The sequence below is a fragment of the Tamandua tetradactyla genome, chromosome 26, assembly GCF_023851605.1.
Source record: "Tamandua tetradactyla isolate mTamTet1 chromosome 26, mTamTet1.pri, whole genome shotgun sequence".
NCBI lineage: Eukaryota > Metazoa > Chordata > Mammalia > Pilosa > Myrmecophagidae > Tamandua > Tamandua tetradactyla.
The window spans coordinates 16606920-16628224 of record NC_135352.1 but is presented as its reverse complement, the minus strand read 5'-3'; the positions used below and the strand labels follow the sequence as shown (position 1 = coordinate 16628224).

General features: G+C 38.5%; 1 protein-coding gene across 1 annotated transcript in view; it reads right to left on the bottom strand.

Moving 5' to 3' along the window:
• Positions 1 to 54: 54 nt before the first annotated feature.
• The window catches only part of TRMT9B (tRNA methyltransferase 9B (putative)), an 88051-nt gene continuing 66800 nt past the window's right edge, over positions 55 to 21305 (bottom strand). Inside the window, exons 3-5 of the mRNA XM_077144431.1 lie at positions 18845 to 19097; positions 13462 to 13635; positions 55 to 8948 (exon numbers count right to left, since the gene is read on the bottom strand). Of these exons, the coding sequence (XP_077000546.1) occupies positions 7924 to 8948; positions 13462 to 13635; positions 18845 to 18998 (1353 nt within the window). The 5' untranslated portion in view covers positions 18999 to 19097 and the 3' untranslated portion in view covers positions 55 to 7923. The remainder of the gene's footprint in view (positions 8949 to 13461; positions 13636 to 18844; positions 19098 to 21305) is intronic.

The window sequence follows — 21305 nt, the reverse complement described above, 5'->3', positions numbered from 1 at the left end:
TCTTTACCATCAGGATTTTTCATTTGTGTCCTGCAAGCAGCCATTGCAAGGGGCAGGCGGTCACTGGGAGATGCAGTGGTTCTTACATCACGCGGAGTGGGGGGGGGGCAGTTCCCATCTGCCACTAGAGACCACCCCTCTAGGCTGTGTTAGAGTCACAGCAGAGCTGGGCAAAACCCTCTCTCTGCTGACTCCAGCTCCCCCCACTGAGAATAGTCTGGCCACCTGCAGATGGAGTAAGTCAGTGAAGGGACACACACACTCACATTCCAAGCAACAAACACAAAATGACGTTCTTTCAACCCAATTTTCACACATGCTCACTTTTGAGTAGTCTAATACAACTTTATTAATCTCCAAATATGTCTTTTCTAGCCAATAGCATTCTTTTATTAACCCATTAAAGAATTACTAAATACTTAATGTAGTTTCTTTCAGCCGAAGATAATAGTATTCAAATATGAATTTATTCAATAGTTTGGGATTATAATGAGCAGTGGCTGTTTGAATTGACAGGGGATAAGAACCTGTTCTGTCATACTCAGAATGGAGATGCAAGGCAAGGTTCTGTTCATCTAGAAACATTTAAATAAAGTAGTTTGATACCTAACCTAAACAGAATCTAATACATTTCATAAATATACAAGTTAGGCTGTTTTTAAATAATACTTATTACAAAGAGTGCCTGAACATCATTAATGCAAATAAAATATCTTCAAGTTATTAAAAAAGTCCAGATATTTTACATCAACTTGTGCTTTTAAAACTATTGCTAGCTTCCTCTGCGAAGAGCTAAAGTAATTTTATATTGTAGGAATACAGAGTTTTTGGACTTTTGATACATGTAACACACAAGTCAACACCAGAAGAGGCACAATGACGCTTAAATATCTTTAGAATTTCCCTGAAACAAACAAACAAAAATCTATACAACAAAATACATTTCTACAGCAATTATTAATTTAATGGTTTCACTGGTGTACAAGAGAAATACTTCTTTCTCCTTGGTCACTCATGACAGCAAACAGTGTCTAGAATACATATACATTTACATACATACACATTTAAGAGAGCATCTAAAGAAAATCAGACATCTTTCATGTACATAAAGTGTCCCAGAAATTTCATATGGGACCACATTAGTGAGTCTTAAGTATTGTTTCTGTTCTTTGTCAATACAAGAGTGGAAAAGCAAACCTTTACTGATGGGTCCTTTTCCCAAAGTTAAGAGAAAATGTAATGGAAGTGGTAGGATTAACTCATTGGAGAAACGTCTGTCATTCAACCAAATTCCCTACTGGGTGTACGCAAATGCAATTACAACTCAGGAAATTCAGTGTTCAGTTACACTGCCTTCAGATTAGCTACAGTGACCCACGATCTTTTTTCTAGGTGGAGGTGATATCCAGAGAAAAAGAAATCTTCTGCATGGAGGAAACATACAGTTCCATGTGGATTAATTAATAATGAATTGGGTTGGGGTAAATTTTTTTCCAGCCCCAATGGAAGGAACACCAAAGTATGTATTTATTTGCCATGGGGGATCCAATGTGACAATCACCTCTCACGAGTGATCCAGCAGATTGGTCAAATAGATGATATGCTAGCATTTATTCCTCCCAGATAATGTGATTACCGGTGCCCAGTCAGTTGGTAAAGACCTACTTCTGGAGGGGACAGAACACATGGTATGATTGAAGTTATTTACATCCCCATTAATAGGTCACAAACTGTGGGACCCCTGGTGAATCAAAATAGGACGATTCACAGTCAGTATCTTCTTTTCCATCAGCTCTCCTAGATTTCTGGGCTTTTGTTCTATTTGCATATAATTTCAATTCCTGGTTCAGGGGGACTTCTTTGTAAATGGTCCCCCTCCTCGTCGGTAGACAACTGAGACTGCAAATATAGGGTTTATAATTTCAAAACAACGGACATCATTTTGATTTAAGGTTGGTATAAGAGGAGCTGAGGATTCTTTTTGGGTTTTTTGGTATTACCTGTACACTCCCATGGTTTTTCCATCTGTTGGATGGGAGTGTGATAACACTTATCTCATATGCCCTTTGATGGAACAAAACCTGTTTATGTATTTCTCTTTGGAGAAGGATTGCAATTAGGACATTTAAAAATCCAAGTATATTACTAGGCAATGTGATAATTACTTGGCATTATATAATTTCTAATGAAAGCAGCGTTTAAAAATGTAGATTGAGGTGCATACAACACAAACACAAAATTGAGTTTATTTGCAGGAGATGGGGCTGAAAAAAATTTGAAGTCAAATTATGAAGGTCCTGACTGTTATGCTAAGGAGTTTGCATCTTATTCTGCAGGACACAATATTTTCTGAAAGATGTTCCACAGATGTCTTGTGCTAGAGGATGTTAATAATTCTAGGGCAAGTTCAGTCAAAGTAAGTCCAAGTTTACTTTTAGGGTAGACATTAAATATGCAGATATGCATTATGATTCTCCAAAAGGGGCTTTTGCATATTGCATTTTTCAAACTAAACAACATAGCTTGATAATAGGTATACCACAAATATGAAAAATCTTCCTCCATATATCAGAAGACTGGATAAAGGATGATATCATGCATATTTTAAAACTTCAAATTCTATGAGACTAAAGGGAGAGATGTTTATTTAGTGCAAAATTTACATATATATATATATATTTTTTTTTTTTTTGCATGGGCAGGCACTGGAAATTGAACCTGGGTCTCTGGAATGGCAGGCGAGAACTCTGCCATTGAGCAACCGTAGCCCGCCCCAAAATTTATATTTTGGGTAATGCATTTCTTAATTTAACTTATATGGTCAGTTTAACTGAATACCATAAATACATGGAATCTTGAATAGGCCATGAGATTTTGTTGGTTTGTCCAGGTTAGTGTAATGCCCCGATAAATCCCAGAGTGCTTTGGACAGTAAATAAAGAAATATTTGCAAAGTTCCCTTGGGGGAATGGGGAGAAAGGGGTAAATATTCAACTTCCTCATTTGGAGAATTCCTGATATTCTCACAAGCAGTGGGGATAACCAAATCAATAGGCCGAGTCTTTTTTCTTGGGGTTTGCCCCTATGTAACTTATCCCTGCAAAGAATAAGCTAAGCCTACTTAAAATTATGCTTAAGAGTCATGCCCAGAGAACCTCTTTTGTTGCTCAGGCGTGGTTTCTCTCTTTAAGCTGACATGGCAAGTGAACTCACTGCCCTCCCCCTACATGGGACATGACTCCCAGGATTGTAAATCTCCCTGGCAACGAGGGACAGAAACCCTGGGATGAGCCAGGATCTGGAATCATGATATTGGCATAACCTTCTTAACCCAAAGGGGGAAGAGAGAAATGAAACAATAAAGTTTCAGTGGTTGAGAGGTTTCGGAGTCGAGAGGTTATCCTGGAGGTTATTCTTATGGATTATAGATATTCCCTTTTCAGTTGATGGTGTATTGGAGTGGCTAGAGGGAAGTACCTGAAACTAGAGCCGTGTTCCAATAGCTTTGATTCTTGAAGATGATTGTATAATGATAGAGCTTTTACAGTGTGACTCTGTGGTTGTGAAAACGTTGTGTCTGATGTTCCTTTTATCCAGCATACAGAGAGATGAGTAAAAAATATGGATAAAGAAAGACAAAAGAAAACATAGGGATAAAAAAATAAACAAATAATAGGGGAAACAAAGGTTAAAATAACTTGTGATTTTTAAAAAGTTAAAATTTAAGATACTAGTGTGTAATGAGAAGAAGGGGTAAGGAGTAAGGTATGTATGAGATTTTCCTTTTTCTTTTCTATTTCTTTTGCTGGAGTGATGCAAATGTTCAAAAAAATGCTCATGGTGATGAATACACAACTATGTGACGATATTGTAAGCCACTGACTATACACCATGTATGGAATGTTTATGTGTCAGGAATGTTTATGTGATAAGTTTTTACAATAAAAATAGTTTAAAAAAAACATCTTCCCTCAGCTTGGCCCTTCATGCACCATCATCACACCCAATATTCATTGCTTTATACTGTACTTATTTGTTACATGGTCAGGCTCAGTCAATGGAAAGAATGAATGAAATACCTCAATAGTCCTCACTTTTCTCACCTATACAATGGGAAAACTAATACAATTTTTAAAGAATTGAGGACTTGGAGAAAAATGAACACAGAGCTCTTTGTGACCCAGAACTATTTTTGTATTCAAACCAAAATGAAATGGACTTATAAATGAAAACTATTAATATAAAAGATGGGGAGGGGGATATGTAAGGATGACTTAGCCAATCATTACCTACCTGTGTAATCACTGCTCTGTAAAGGGGATAATCACACTGAGAGGCTGCTTGTCCTGCTGTCACAGCAAGTATGGTCCAGTGGGAGGGAGTAGATGGTACTTTGGTTAAAATGGACCCGCTTGGAGCCATACTACCTGGGTTTGCATCTCAGCTCTGTCCCTTACTTGGGCAATTTAATTTCTTTCTGCCTCAGTTTTCCTCATCTGCAAAATTTAATTTCTTTCTGCCTCAGTTTTCCTCATTTGCAAAATGGGGACCATAATTATCCTTACCTCAGAGGACTGTGGTGAAGATTATGAATAAAAATGTTAGTTATTAAGGACAATTAGTTGCTATTATTATTAGTTTACATTTTTTATATGTTAAGAGAGAGCAGCTCAGGCCTGCTCTAATTTGTGTTTCTCTAGCCTGCAGCTGTTCAGCCAGGGGTTAGTTCCCATTTCTCCTTCCTTCCCCAACTGATCACTCAGAGCATTTCTTGTAAGTATCCTCCCCCATCAAGTTCAACAGATAAGGGTTTGACCCTCTATTTCCCTCCAAACACATTTATATATATATTTAAAAACCCATCAGTGCTTATTCTTCTTGTGGAATTAATATGCAAGCACATTAGTGTTTCTTGCTGACTTATATTTGGAATATTTTCTCTCTGGATTATTTCTAATTTTTGCCTGTTCAGCTGATGGTCAGTTGAAATACAGAAGCATCCCTCACATCTAGGATTTTGAAGGAAATAGAAGGGCCAACTTAGAAAGAAGAATTGCACACTGTCCTGAAGAGGAACTGAGATATGATAGGAATGTCTGTGATAGGATCTGGGATATGATACCCCAATATGATATTCCAAGATATTTGTGCAGATGGTTTGCTAGTTACTATGACACACTGGTGTCATTTCATCACTGTATCAACAATTTAAAAAAGTAATTTCAGGGCGGGCCATGGTGGCTCAGCAAGCAGAGTTCTCGCCTGCCATGCCGGAGACCTGGGTTCGATTCCTGGTGCCTGTCCATGTGAGAAAAAAAAAAAAGTAATTACAATAGGTTGTGGGCTAAACTAGGAGGTCATTTTGATTGCATTCGTTGCAATGTTAATGCATTTTCCCCCAAACCATCTCCCTATTTACATGGAATTCCTCAAATCCCATGACTGTGAAGCAGCAGTAAAAGATCCTTAATTTAATCCAATCAGCCCTCTTCTCTACCTCACACAGAGGGACGCAGCACTGATGCTGGAAACACGTGAGAAGGAATCAAAAGGGGCCTGATGTGATCCAGTAACCACAACTTAAGAAAGAAAGTAAAATCTACAATCAAGCAAGTTGAGGTTGACTGTTCACACACCTGCTCATGCACCAAAAAAACCTGGGTGGGTTTATATTCACACATGACTTGCGGTTCCTTTCAAATGCCATCCTAAAGATGGATGAGATTCTGAAATATCAAGATATTTGCATTAGTTCTGCTCTTCTATGGCTTTAAAAAAATCTAAAGGCAGAAGTTAATTTTCACTTTAAATACAGCCATGGAGTTAAATATTTGCATACAAAATAACACCTGGATGTACAGAATTCTCGTGCTCAGAAGATAAAGAAGAAAAGTCTGCTATTATTTAGTGGTGTTTTATTTACAGTCCTGCAAAATTATAAAATATATTTTCCCAAGAACCATCCTAGAGAACCTTTTTTTACAAAGTGGTGTGTGTGTGTGTGTGTTTAAAGGGCTGCTCACAATCCATCTCAAAAGCGATTGCGCGCAGTCTAATAGACTGAATTCCATGGAGTAATCTTTAAATGGCAGGCTACCACCAGAAAGAGAGAACTTCAAACACAGATTTCTAGCATCAAATCTGGGCTGAAAGACACACGTGGCAACAGGCTGCAGGGAGAGAAAAAAAATCCAGTGATAATAAAAAGGCCGTCAAGCCCTAATTCTAAGAATATTTTCCATTCTGACAATCTTTCCTCTCCACCAAGAAAACCACTTATACTCAAGGCTTAATGTTCTAATTTAAGAGATGGAAAGCACACTAAATAAATTTTTAATTTATATTCTACTTCCATGTCATTTCTCACTGTTCCTCTAATGCACTGAATAATACAAATCAGATCTATCATTTCCACTAGATGCCATCATCAAGCAAAAAGGTGACGATGCAATCTTATTTTGAAACCGAAAGAGAACTATAAACAGCAATCATTTTCAGATACACATTTCAAATAATCTTGTACGTTGCTTTGCAAGCCGCATCATTATTTTTAAGTGTGAGCACAACCACTGAAGAAAAATAGAGCAAAACAAGTGAGATCTTTGCTATTTTAGTTAATTTTAGTGGAACAATGAAATAGGAATTTGACTTTCAACAAAGGATTACAGTAGTCCATAAAGTGAAAAGGCTTTTGTAAAATGTCAATTTTCTCCATCTTAAAGCTATCTGAGACCAGGTTCCTGGGTCAGCTTATTTCTGCTTCCAGTTTGCTAGTTGTGTCCTAATTACATCGGTGTCTCAAGACCCATGACACAGATTTAGACAGACCCGTGGCTAAATCTAAACAGTGACGACACAATACCCGAGCTATTCAATTGTCAATAAAGGAGCAGAAATTCAACTTCTAATTAACAGAAGTTGATTTTGCCTAAATTCCAAATGCAACTAATAAAATATGACTATATAAAATCGATGCTTGGATACTATTTTTTGAAATACAACAGACCCCAGTCATACTTACACCAAAGCCAAATCCTATATTTTACTCTTATCCATCCTCAAAGTCAAAAGCAAACAGTATTTCATCCAGGTCCTCGTTTTACAATTACCCCTTTAACTCTTAAGAAAAGCATCACTCCAGATGAAAACTCCTCATTGGCCAATCTTGGTGTTATCTTCCCTGGATAGTCATGCTTCTAATAAGGTTGGAAAAACCACCATTTGGATATTTGCAAAAATTCCTAGTACCCGAATGCTTCAGTGCCTTTAAAAGCCTTTTTAAAAGGCATGAAGACTGAAAATCTTATCATTTTACTTAGCTAGAAGCATGGCTGCTTGTTGTTCAGAAAAGTCCTTATGACTCTTCTGGGTAATTGGCTCTCTCCAGATTCTCACTTTTCTAAAGATTTTAAGTAGAAGCCAAGTCTTGTTAGCAAAACAATTGATCACATGGTTTAATTAGCATCTGTGCAATGGAACAGGTTTACCTGTACTCTTGCTCAGAGATCTAAATGATAACCTGAGAAGCAGAAATTACTCCTTTACTTAGAAAAGGCTGTATTTTAAAGGTACACTTAAGAACAGAATGTTTTAAAACCAATGCATAATACTGGAAAACAATATCTTGTTATTAAGAACTTCATCTTTCGAAGGGAAGCAAATCCACGCCATATTAAAATATTTGATATTGCTTCTTCAGATCTCTTGTATTAATATCTAACACAAATACCCTTGACCTAATGCTTTAGGTGTCAGGCATTGTGCTTACCCAAAGGTTAAAAAGGTGATCAGTTCATAGGCTCTGCAGACCAAAACATAAATGGATTAAAACATAATAAAACTAGATGCAAATTTGGGTAACCATACCAAACTGGTGAGGAAAACACAGTTCATCTTTTGGAGGAGTTGTCTAAAAGGATCCAATCAATCATCATTTTCCCTTTTCTCTGCAATGATACACCAGTTGCCATGGTCATTCCCAGAACTCAGAATATGAAGCTCTGACACATTCTCCTGTAGCAAGCCGGAGAGCTCTCCTTCTCGAAATACATGGTAGTAGCGCATAAAGTCTCTGGAGTCCAAACTGTCCACTGGTTGTTCTTTAACAGAAATTGTGCCATCTGGGATGGAATCTGTGGATTCCACCGAAGAAAGCCTTCTCAATATTTTACCACCAGAAGAGCTACCTTCTAAGATACCTGTGTCCAAACAATTCACATTGCCCTTGGTGCCACCCAGAAAACTACCATCTCCATTTCTCCTAACTTCCTGGTGGTCTCCCTTTAAATGCTGCAGCTTGCCTGGTGTTGTCAGCCACTCCAAGTTTCTCTGGGAAGAAGTTTCCACAAACACTTCTTCATCCAAGTTTTGCTCTTTGGTTGAAAATGGTTCTTGGTGACCTAAATCTAAACTACAGTGTCTGGAAGGCTGGACTGATACAGTACTACTGGCACTACCTTCTGAGTTTCTCACGGGTCTCTCTCTTTCGATCTGCTTCCTCAGAGTGGATTCATCCAAAGATCTGGAGAAAAACCAGGACCGGAAAGATTTCCCCAGTGTGTTATAGAATCCATTTTCTTCTTCACCTTCTTTGGCGATGTTTACACAACAGGACCCAGCCATGTAGTGGTCCATGCTGTGGGATCGCTTGGAATCACATGTCTCCTGAAAACAAACAGAACAGCTGTACTCAGAGCAAGGAGGATGATGGGGTTGGCTTGTTTCTGTAGATGCAGACTGCTGCCTCCTCCCAGATGACCTAGAGTCTGAGAAGAGCTGGGAACATAAGGCTCTGTTCCATGGAACAAGCACATCTTGCTTCTCAAAGTGACGGTTCTTTTGTTCCATAGCCCAGACGTAAATCATCAGCTGGCCTCCGGGCACTAAGACCCTGGCCATTTCTTTTATTGCTCGGATTCTTCTTTGTTTTGTAGAAAAATGATGTATGACTGAAAAAGAAGAAGCTGTATCTCAATGTATATATATACATGTGTGAATGTGCACTTTTATATACTAGTGTTTTCTGTATGAACAATGATGAGATTTTGACATATACTAAAAAATCTCCTTTATTGGAGATTGGCAGGGCAGATAGTAGAAATAATTGGACAGGTGATCTTGGGCAATCTATAATTTCCATAGATTTTAACTTTCTTCATTTAGAAATAAAAGGCCTAGAATAAATAATCCGTAAGAGCTTTTCCAGTTCTGAAACCTTATGGATTTTGTTGACCAGAAGGATGTAACATGGATTAATAAAATTTTAAAGGGATCACTAAATTAGAAAGTGCTCCCTGGGAGAATTCTATTCAATAATTCATTGTTTTAATAAAAAAATCAGTACTTTTAAAGCCCCAAGGAATTAACGCCACTAATCAGTGTTAATAAAATAAATAACCTAAGGAGAGATAGAGAAATGTTTTAGAGTTTTTTTTCGGTTTAGATGATGCAAAGATAAACCAGCCCAACACAAATCCAAATGATGGCTCATAATTTTTAAAAAAATTTTATATAACACAAAATGTTTGGGCATAGTTTAAAAAATCACCATTTTACTTCCAATCCCTATAAAGTCAAAGTGAGACTCAATCAGAAATGCCTTTATGTAGTCTCAAGAGTGTTATTATTATTTTGCATCCGACAATATATAGAAAGGGCTAGTCTGGAAGCTTCTGGGAGAGTTTGATCTCAGAATTGTGTCAAAGAAATCATGAAATTATTTTCCACGCACAGGCCTACTATGTATCTTAGGTAGGACTCTAGTCTCAGACAAAACCTGGGCACTTCTGCTTGGACATGAGTAACGAAGGAAAAAGAGAGGGTGAAACCGTTTCTCTAACCCTCCCCATAATCAGAGGTTAGTAGTAGCTTTAGGCAAATTCATCTCTGGAGTTTTCCTGCCACTGAGGGATATTAAACATCTAAAATGAGATTATTGTAGAGATAAAACCTATCTAGGAAGAGCATTCAACAGGCACATGTTGCATTCCTATTAATCAGGGTTTCATTCTTATCGATAGCAGGAAAACTCTGGTATTTCTTACACTACTGTGCACCAGGGGAAAAAAAGCTAGAGGGTGTAAGGTTAAAATGCATTGAGGAACTGGACACCAATATATTTCACCCTGGATCTAGTTTTCGCTGGCCTTGTGATCTCTGGTTAACATTTTACCTCTTTAGGCCTCAGATTATTTGTTTGTTTTTTTCCCATCCCCAGAGAAAGAGCCCTTCATGATGGTTAATCTGAAAGCATTCATTTCTAGATGCAGGGTCTTGGTCACTGAGCTAAAAGGAGGCAAACGGGAGCAAAACAGAAAGCTGCAACACATCCTAATATCCAGGCCTGTTTCTATCGCTATAATTTGAATCTGATTCTCTTTAGACCTTTTCATATGGATGTGTTTTCCAAGTATCCATTTTGAGGGATCATAAAAGAAAATTAAACCCCACCATTAAAACAGTATGATTTTAATACAACATTCTCTTTTCAGTATTGACTCATAGGTCTCCAAAATTTTAGGATTCTATTGAGCTTCCAAAGTTCTTTTTTTAATTTTGTTTTTTAAGGAAGAATGTCCTTATATTCACTTATTTATTAAACTTGTACTACGTGTTAACCCACCTCCAACCTATTAGAAACCATAATCCAAGATAATGGATTTTTTCATATGATTACACTTATATTTAATAGGTTATAAGTTCAGTGTTTAAACCATATGTTTTTTTTTTTTCCTGCATGGGTGGGCACCGGGAATTGAACCCGGGTCTCCAGCTAAACCAAATGTTCTTGAAAAAAAAAAAGTAATTTTTTACTTTTACAAATAAAGATTTACAAATAAAGTTTTATTGATTACAAATGAAATGTATTATGCTCGCATATGCATACATGTTCTATTAAGAAATTTTGTAAAGTGTTATAAACTTAAAGATATATTTCCATGTATTGTCAATGACAGTAAATGATGTTGAATTTTTAAAGGCTAAAAAAAAAACCCATTTTTCTAGAAATTATATTGCAATTTGAAGGCAAAAGATAACTCAATGTATGTATCCTACAGCAATGCTTTCCTGTTGAGAGCCTAGAAAATAAGTACGCGGAATTCAAATGATTGGGTTCGAAAACCAGACAGGAAGTTACACAAAATCATCTTTAAAGTCCTTTTTTGTAGCTTGATATTTTATAATACGTCATTTAACTTTTCAAGTGGGTACGTCTTGCCCCTCTACCTATAAACACACCTCAGCCTGAATCTATGGGTTTAGCATAAAACAGGCTTTCTCAACCTCAGCACCACTGACATTTCAGGCTAGATAATTCTTGACATGGGGGACCCACCCACTAGCTGACCAGTTGGACCAACCAAAAAACGTCTCCAGACATTGCCACATGTTCCCCAGAGGGTAGCATCAGCCCTGGCTGAGAACCACTTGCATAAAACTCATAGCTGGTTGGTACTATTTTAATACGCTGCCAAATCGTCCTAGAATTTTTGCCACACTGTTCTAAAAGTAAGTAGAAACAGTGTTTCTTTTTCATACCTGTCAGTACAACACAGGGAATGTATAATTAGGCCTGACCCTTACCACTCACATTATTATTATTATTATTATTTATTTTTTACATGGGCAGGCACCGGGAATCGAACCCAGGTCCTCGGGCATGGCAGGCAAGCACTCTTACCTGCTGAACCACCGTGGCCTGCCCTCACTCACATTATTATTGAGAGACATGGAAAAGCCAAAAACATATTTCTTTCTGTTAGGATAAACAGGAAGTGCCAACACATAGAATTCTAAATAGGGAAGGACATATGGGTGAGCACAAGAGAGACAGGCTATTGAAATCTCTGAGTACAGAAACCTAACTGATGATCACCACATTACACTGATAGATACAGTTCATTAAAGCACATGCTATTCTCCCAGCTAAGGAAGCATTTGTAACTAGAAGATGGTCACCAGGTCTGCTCCCTCTCCTGCGGGGAAGGCAAGTGACTTCAACTGAAACCAGGGAAGGATGGAACTAGGGGCATCTGCGCTCTCTCTCCATAGCCACCTGCCCCTCGTGATGGCCCAATGGCACTGCCAGGAGGCAGACAGATTTGCAGATCCTAAAGCCACTGGGTACAAAAGGGCAGCATAGAAAACGCTTCTTGGACTTCTCAGCTCTTTAGGGAGAATGAGCAACCAAGGCCTTTCTTTCCACTAAGGGCTCAAGGCGTGGGGTAGTGCTGCTTAGTGCAATGAGCTCCCCTTGCCACCAGCACGGACCCAACAGTCTCAACGGCAGAGAAGCAGGGCTACCCTAGAACAGGTTTCCATGGCAACTCTCTCCTGCCAGTCCTGACAGGTTCCAAGGTTATGGGATCCAAGCCTGCCCCTTCCCAGTGCTCCAGCCCTCATTTGAGGTTGAATGAATCGATCGCTCATCTAATTCAGGAGAGGAAGATGCAGTCCTTTTCAGCATTTTCTTTTCTCCCCATGGGCAGGCACCGGGAATCAAACTTGGGTCTCCGGCACAGCAGGAAAGAATTCTGCTTACTGAGCCACCGTCGTCGTTGCACTGCCCCTTTTCAGTATTTTTGTCACGAGCAGCAATCAGTTTGAGAAAGGGTCACTTTAAATAAAGCTTGTTATGCATTCAAATAGATTAAGTTTTTTTAGAATGCATTATAGCAGTTAATTTGCTTTGCAAAAGATTTTTTTTTTTTTTTTGCTTTACAAAAGAACTTGCCATAGGATTCTCTTAGACAGCAGTTTCCCTGGCCTATTTAAGTGTGACTCACGTATTAGGTTTCAGGAATACATGGATTGAGCAAAATAAGGCTTACTTGTGTACATTTCAGGTACGAGTCTTTGCTGTTCCTATTCATTTTGGGCCTGTGTGCTTTATTTGGCACACTGGCTGGGAGAATCTGAGGAACACATTTCCTAGCTTCATGAACAATCTCTGGCAGTAAGAGAGCAGAGTGTATGATAAAAACAACCTATTATGGGGCCAGGTGGGGGTCCACTTTCTCTGTGAATGGCAGATCGGATGACGCATTCCTCCAGTGTGTGCATTGTACAACACTCCGTTAATACTGACATACATCACAGGGCTCCTGAAAACCGATTTCACGTTGGGAGAATCTGACTTCATTTCAATACAACAATGTACCGTTCTCAATGAGAAAAACACCTCTAAATACTTTCTTACTCATAAGTATAAGGCATCGGGATGAATCATCCAAAAGGATGATAGTAACAGTGGGAAAGTTTAACTAGTTAGAAGCATCACATAAATCATCAGTGCATCTGCACTGCCACATATTTCAGCCCACTGACATTATCTTGAAGATTAGGTAAGATGAATTGTCCAGACCTTTCTAACACGGAACGGATGCTGAGTCATGAGAGTGGCCTCAACCACGCACCATTATGCTCATGACTAAGAGGGAACGTGTGACCCGGCTGCCTTACCTCCTATGGAGATGATGGCATCGAAGCCCTGATTCCTAAAGGGAAGATTGAGGTTGTCACATACCATGACTTCACATCCTCTATTCCGGGCAATTTCTACCAATGGTTCACAGTAGTCACAGCCCAGAGCGTGTACCTGGCTGTTCACCTTAAGATACTTTCCAGTCCCACAACCTATAAGAGAAAAACCTGGGTTACACGTCATTCTTCTTGGAAAGTGGAAGGACAGCAGTTAGTTTGTCTTGCAAAAGGAATATGGATAACCTTATGTTACCTAGCCAAGACAGAATATGACAAGGTGTGAAGACATTCACTCACACACACAAAAAGCCTGCAGATGACACTTGCATATTTCCATAGAGAAAAGAAGAGGGAAAGGGAATGGAAAAAAAAAGAAATAATTATTGCACACTTAATGCGGCAAGGGGCACAGGGCCTAGTACACTGTAGGTAGTACAAAGTTGGTGCAGTGCAGGAAATAATAGTTCCCTAGTGTCCCAGAGACAGTGCTGTGTCTTTACAGAAGTATGTATTTCAGTATGCATGCATATATGTTACAGCATTGATTCTCGGGTTCTTTCTCCAGACACTCTTGCCACTTGCTGGCAAGGGAAGCCAAATGATTGTCAACAACTTTCCAACTGATATAAAGAAAATAATTTGTAAAATTACATATGCAGTTCAATTTTTAATTTGAATTTGAATGAAACAGAAGTTCTAACATCTTTTTATTCAATCTATTCTCAGTGCTAGGTTTTTAAGTGATTTCTATTGACTCAATAAGCAACTCTGATGAAGACTTTTTTTTTAAAATAAGTTATTTTTGGCCCTCATTTTCTAGTGACAGAGAACCAAATAACTCAGGACTTGCACAGCCCAAGGATTCAGATCAATCAGATCTCACTGATATTATTAATTATGAAGAAGATAGTAACATGAATGAATAACCAACTCAAATCAAAGACCTCTGTGACCTAACATCTAGTATTATATCCTAGCACAGACATTTCATCTAGTTGCTTTCTAGAAATAAATATATCAATTACAGCTCAGGTATTATGCCTACAGGTATTAGGTATGTATTTTTCTGCCTGAAGAAATATCTACAGCTATTCAAAGATGATTAACTTCCTACTTCTGAAACACATCATGATACCCTTTAATAATTCTCCTTAGCAGACACTTTTCAAAATTATATAAGACAATAAAAACATAATTATGGTTCTTTGGTGCCACCTGAGACAATGGAGAGGGTATGAGCAAAAAATAAGATTTCCATTGTTATTATTTCAATCTAAATGACTGGGACCTTAGAAACATTTTATATCTCATGGGCACTATTGCTAATGATGCATATGAGAAAAATTATCCACTTCTTGAAGGCAGTCATGGGGAAAATTTTTTCACAAAATATTTTAAAGATGAAATCCTGTATATTTTAAAGATGATGGTCATATATTAAAGAAAATGATCTTGCAAAGTTGTTTGTTTTTTTATTGTCTCAGGGGACACATTAAGAGAAATGAAAGGGAAAATTACCTCTAAGATAGTAATAAAAACAGGCTCACAGATCATTAGAACTAGAAGGAAATGTACAGGGAGCATCAGGTAATAATGAGGAAACTGAGGTCTTTTCAAATCTAAACAGCTCTTGGAATGTTCCATGTGACTCTTAACTTGTTCTTTTTTATTTCCAATGGCATTCATTTTTAAGGGTAGGAGTGGAACTCCCAAATATAATGCAACTACTCATGTTTTAAGTGCACACACACTATGATGCTAGAGAGGGGAAGACTGCATCTTAATGAGGAATTCAAAAGTATTGCCAAGCCTGGTTGCGCTATTACCTTAAATGTGCAAAAAGTAAATGAGAACATTTATGATACTGTGTCAAGCTCCAGCATACACCACCCATGCTCCTTTACAGAACTTCATTAAATGATAGCCTTGCATCGTACTAAAGTGAGATTAAAAAAAAGGGGGGGGGGGCTTACATTCTCTTTATATTCTGCACCACACTATAATTAAAGAAAAAAAACTAGATAATTTCTTGGAATCAACAAAATGCTTTGGTCCATGGTCCACAAGTTTTTGTTGAAAAGAACTTAATCTGAATGGTCCCTCTGAAGTATGCAGGAACAGCTACAGTATGTATATATATTTAATTGGAAGTTCCTTAATAAGACTTTCACTGAAAGAGAATTCTCTTTTCCTGTGGGAAACAGAAGACTACAACCTATTTGTTTCCTACTTTATACATACTTCTTGGGAGCAGAGTTGAGGGGATATATTTTATCTGCAGGCACAGTACCTGCCAAATAGTAGATCGTCTATTTTTCTCACCTCAATGAGATAATGATAATTAGAATGATTTACCATATTAAATTGACCACAGAAACTGAGAATAAATGCATTAAGAGTTAAGAGGCAAACAATCTTAATTATGGAAAAGTTCATTTTTATCATGTATACAAATAAAATGATCGATGCAACTAGGACAGCTGCTTCTGACTTTAGGTAAAGGGTAAATAAGTCTTGCTTTAAAAAAGTATCTAGCTGGCCTTTCTCCTATTTTCTAAACCAACGCAAGCAAAGATCTCAAACCACAGAATGCCATCCACGCAGCGTCTAATCAACTTAATGTTTACTGGCCCAATTCAAGTAAAGTACTGGCATCATTTCACTGGACACAGTATTTCCTGAGACTATCTTGGCATTTCAGCTGTCTTTGAGTTCTTTTGAGTTCTTTTCATTTAGGCTGTACTTCTTGCTCCCGTAATCCTGGATCTGCCCTAAAGATTTAATTTGTTTCCACAGGCATACCTCAGTAATTTAGCTTAATCAGGGTCTGGAGTGATACAGTTAATAAAATTTTAGTTACCCAGAAGTCACACCATGAAAAGAGTGAAGCTGCCAGAAGAATTCCCAATGGGTAATTGGGAATTCTTGATTACTTCTGGATGGCTTTTACCCTATACAAGGCTTACTGTAGTTAATTACAACTGATTATAAACTGCTAACCTAATAACAAGTCAAATTAACCAACAACAGTTGATGATTTTACCTGAGCAGAAAATCTAGAAACAAACAAACATTTCCTTGTGGAAATAGTTATATTTTCTTTCCTTCTATTCATCCTTTTGGGTTTTTCTCTTTCATTTTCATTGATTTCTTTTTCAATTTCAATTTATTTAAAAAAAATCTATTCATTTATTCAATAATAAAAAATGTAAATAGTACAAAATCCAAAGGACAAATGGGTAACAAAATATTTCCTACAGATGTAATTATGGATTTGCACAGAGATATTTAAAAATGTCTGTACCATAATTTGTAGGAGTTAAGTATAGCAAACAACATAGATATCCATTAGTAAGGCACTTTTGGCAAAGAATACTATGTAGCTTTAAGACTTGGCAACTCAGTAAGTACAAATAAAGGATGATTTCTACAATATGCTACACGTAACAAAAGTTAGGTATATAAGTATTTGTATGGCAAACTACATTTTGGGTAATCAAAAAAAAAAAAAAAAAGGGAAATACACCCATATACATATATCCACAGAAGCAAATGTGATCATATTTACATAAACTATCTCTAAAAGACTACATAAGAAGCTAGTAGTATCAGTTGCCTCTGGTGCAGGTTACTTGGTGGTGGGGGACAGAGATGGGAGGACATTTTTCACTCTCCCCCTTTTGCTGAAATTTTGTTACTGAAACACGTAAGTGGATTACCTGCCCAAAAATTTTAAGCAATTTGTATTCCCACTTTTTTGAACTAGTTCATATCCTTTCACCATTTTTCCACTGGGCTGTTGGTCTTTTCTATATTGACTCTGAAAAATTCCTTTGTAGATTAAGAAAATTATCTGTTTTTTTTTTATCAGATGTGTTGCAGATATTTTAATCATGTTTTCTGTCCTTTGACTTTGTTTATATATTTGTCTTTTTTTGGCTGGTGGAACTTTTTTTTTGCATGGGCAGGCACGGGGAATCGAACCCAGGTCTCCAGCATGGCAAGCAAGAACTCTACCTGCTGAGCCACCGTGGCCCTACCAGTGGTGGAACTTTTATGTGGTCAAAGTTACCAATATTTTATTTAATTATTTCTGAGAATATTAAAAAATAATCTAGTTGTTTTCTAGTCCTTTAATGATTTCATTTTCTTATACTTAAGTCTTTGTTTCCTTTGAAGTTATTTTAATGTAAAGTGTGAGAGTGTAGCTCTTATTTTATCTTCCTTGAACATACAGCTATGCTACAGTTCCAAAAACATTTGCTGAGTAGTCCATCTACCCCTCCACTGATTTTAAGATTCTGGCATTTTGCTTAGATTATTGATGGTAAGGGTTCCAAAATCATTGCTTCTTCTGAAAGCATATTCATTTTTTTTTAAGTTGACATGATAGAGATTTTTCAGAGACCCTTGATTTCTACGTAATATGTACCCTTCCTTATATTCCACACTGCTTGTGCTTTTTTTTCTAAAAATGAGATTAGTTGTAGGCTTGCAGGAAAAAAATGCATAAAATACAGAGTTCCCCCAAAGCACCCAAATTAACACCTTGCATTAGTGTGATACATTTGTTACATTTCATGAAAGAACATTTTTATCATTGCTTCCCTAACTTTTAACAAGTCAGAACCTCTGGCCACCTGTTTCTCTTAATACTATTTAGAATGAATGTCAAACTAGGCAGAATTTGCAACTACAGAAAATAACCTTGATAGGTGCAGGCAGCATGCCATTGCTAGAAAACAGTTTTAACTATGCATACCTCAAGTGGGAATGCAAACGTCTTAAATCTTAGTCCTGGATCTTGCGGGGCTGTGGTTTACCACTTCTCAATTCAGAAAGATACAGAGCTAAAACCCTCTAGATTAATCAGCGGTCATGAAGATACGCTCTAACGTGAAGGTATGATCTTAGTTTTTAAAAGGGCTTACAGAGTGTAGGGGAAGGACCCATGAGGTTAATTTAGTTATAGGACATCTCTTCCCTAATCCCATAACTCTGGCTCTCCTATAGAAAGCCTGCGATCCACTCACGGTGAGCCACAGGCACAAATCCACTGTATTTACAAACGTGGATTCCTCTAAGTTTAACATGGCCTATTGCACCAACAGTCCTTTCCACCTGGCCCTGATCTAGTCCATCAACGTCAGCTCAATTATGGTTGCAGATGGAGAAGACTGCCACTCTCCAAATGTCGCTTCGAGGAGTGCCGTCGTGACCACATGAATTTCTGCAAGAAAGTGAATATTCTGGGCACCGGCACTCCGAGGACACGATTTCAGGCTTTTCGGAAGCGCTGAAATGAAAAATGAGTCCGAAAAGAGGAAGAAGGCGTGAGGGACTCACACACTCCCCGGGTTACCTATGTCTGCAATGAGGCTGCCGGGCTTCTGCTCCTGCAGGAACTGGCGCACGCGGGGCCAGGCTTTGCCGGGCAGGTCGCTGAAGTAGGGCGCGGTGCTCTCGTACACGGCGTGCACGTGCTGCTGCTCCAGCCGCGCGGCTTCGTGGTCCATCCTGGGGAAAGGCAGGGCCAGCCCGAGGGGCTCAGGTCACCATCCGCACGGCAGGCGGCCGAGGGAGCATGCGGCTTTCCTCACACCGGGAACCTACAACTGCAAAAGGGGGCGCTGTTCTGACACTTCCTTCCACAACGTCCACTGGCACCTCCGCAAAGGGCAAGTCTTAATTTTGGAAGCACATCCCCAACTCCAGCCAAATGGTTTGCTCTGGATCAGAAGGTTCTATAGGATGCCAAAGTGGATTTTTAAAATTTAGAACAGGTATCTCACCGCGCCAATCCAGTCACCCAGCCCTGGCAAGTCTACCTTTTCGATGCCATTAGATTCCAACCATTCCTCCATCTCCTTACTGCTTCTTTTTTAAAATTTTTTTTAAATACCAAAAAAAGAAAAAAAAAAAACACTAAACGCAAGCATTCTTAACTTTTGATCATTCCATTCTACACATATAATCAGTAATTCACAATATCATCACATAGTTGCATACTCATCATCATGATCATTTCTTGGAACATTGGCATCTATTCAGAAAAAGAAAACCTTACTGCTTCTTTTTTGTATTACAGGCACTCATTTCCTGCCTGAATTATTTCAACAGCTTACAGGCAGGTTTTCTGGCCCTTCGGACCCCTTCCCTCAATTATGTCATAACTTTTTCCGAAGCGTAAATCTAATTGGGTTGTTTATCATGGACTTCAAAGGCATTTTACAGCTTGTCTGATCGAGTTCACCTAGCTTCAGGGTGATCTGGTCTCTTGGCTTAACCTCTTAAGGCTATTTCTCCCCAGCCTTCCCCAACATGAGATAAGCCACGGTTTCTCTGCTGAGTCCCCTACTCTCAACTCCAGAGACCTGAAAAGACTTCGTTCTTCATCTAGTTATCACCCTTGACACAGTGTCACCTCCTCCAAAATACCTCCCCTAGCCCTTCCATGCAGGATCCAGGCAATTTGGAAAGAAATGGGAAAAATACCAGAGGCTCCCTGCTGTTTCCTGCTTCTTTAATTACTTTCATGTTGCATGTGGTATGGTGATCATTTAAGGAACCCATTTGGCCGGCCCTTCACCTATTTCGGTGTTGCCTACGTCTTTGTATTAGCCAAGTGCCATATCTATGGCCCATGGGGTTCTGTATTCATTTACTTAGATATGCGTCTCTCCCACTGGCTGGAAGTGCCTTGGGAACAGGGATTTGTCTTATTTAATGCTAAATTCCCAGCATTTATCACCCCAGCAATAAGGAAACCAGCAAGCATAAGCAGAGTGGAATGTAATTCTGAGTACATGGGGCAGCATTTGCTTTGGGAGGGAGGGAGCAATTTTTTCTAATCCTGGGAAGGGGGACTGAGAAGGAGGGGACCCTACCCCACAAGCTTGCAGACGGGATTGTCCCTGGACAGATTCTGGGTCCCCAGTCCCGACCTCAACCCTGGGAAGCAGGAAGCACTTGGTTGAGACGTGTGTGCCAACCATTTTTTGCTCTTTGTATTTTCGAAACGTATCATGTGCAGAGATACTTTCGAGACTATGTAACTACCCTGTTTTTCATCCTCTTACTTACCAGTTTTAGCCTCTATTGATGCTTCTTGCCGGAAGCATTTATTATTACAATTGTCATCAAATGATGTTTTTCCAGTTCCATCATTCCTTCTATATGTATTACTTGGAATTGGACTGCAAGGAAGAGCTTTTCAGGATTTGCTCTTAAGAAAACAAATTAGGAATATGTTGTCCTTAATCATTACGAACCTGTGCCTACAGCTCCTGCAAAAAAAAAAAAATCCCGGCAAGCTCTAACAGAGTGCAACTGTAATTTGTGCAATCTGACAAAACTGCCACCCAAATTGAAACAGCTTATACTGCACCCTCAACCAGAATTTGCAATGTAAACATATGGCTGGCTATAACTGCCCACACACTCAAAAAAACCCAACACTAAGTGCCTTTCTTTTTAATCAAAATCTCAGTAGACTTATGCCTATTTATATATTTTTTCCCTCCAGGAATCAATTGGGCAATGTAATTTAAGCAACCTAGAAGAAATAAATTCTATTTTACTGCACTCGCAAATGTGAAAGTTACTGGCAACTGACAAAAACTCAATTCCTTCCAATTTGCATTAAAGACATAGCTCCCATTTTAAACTCAGAATTTGTAGTATCAAAACATACGAACTCTTTGGAAGTGCTAGAGCTCTGTCCTGAACAAGTAACCTTTAGGGGCTTTTCTGAAATGTGTAAGAGATGAATTCATTTTATTTTTATTGTGCTGTAAAGTTAAGTTTGTGTGCTACAAAATATG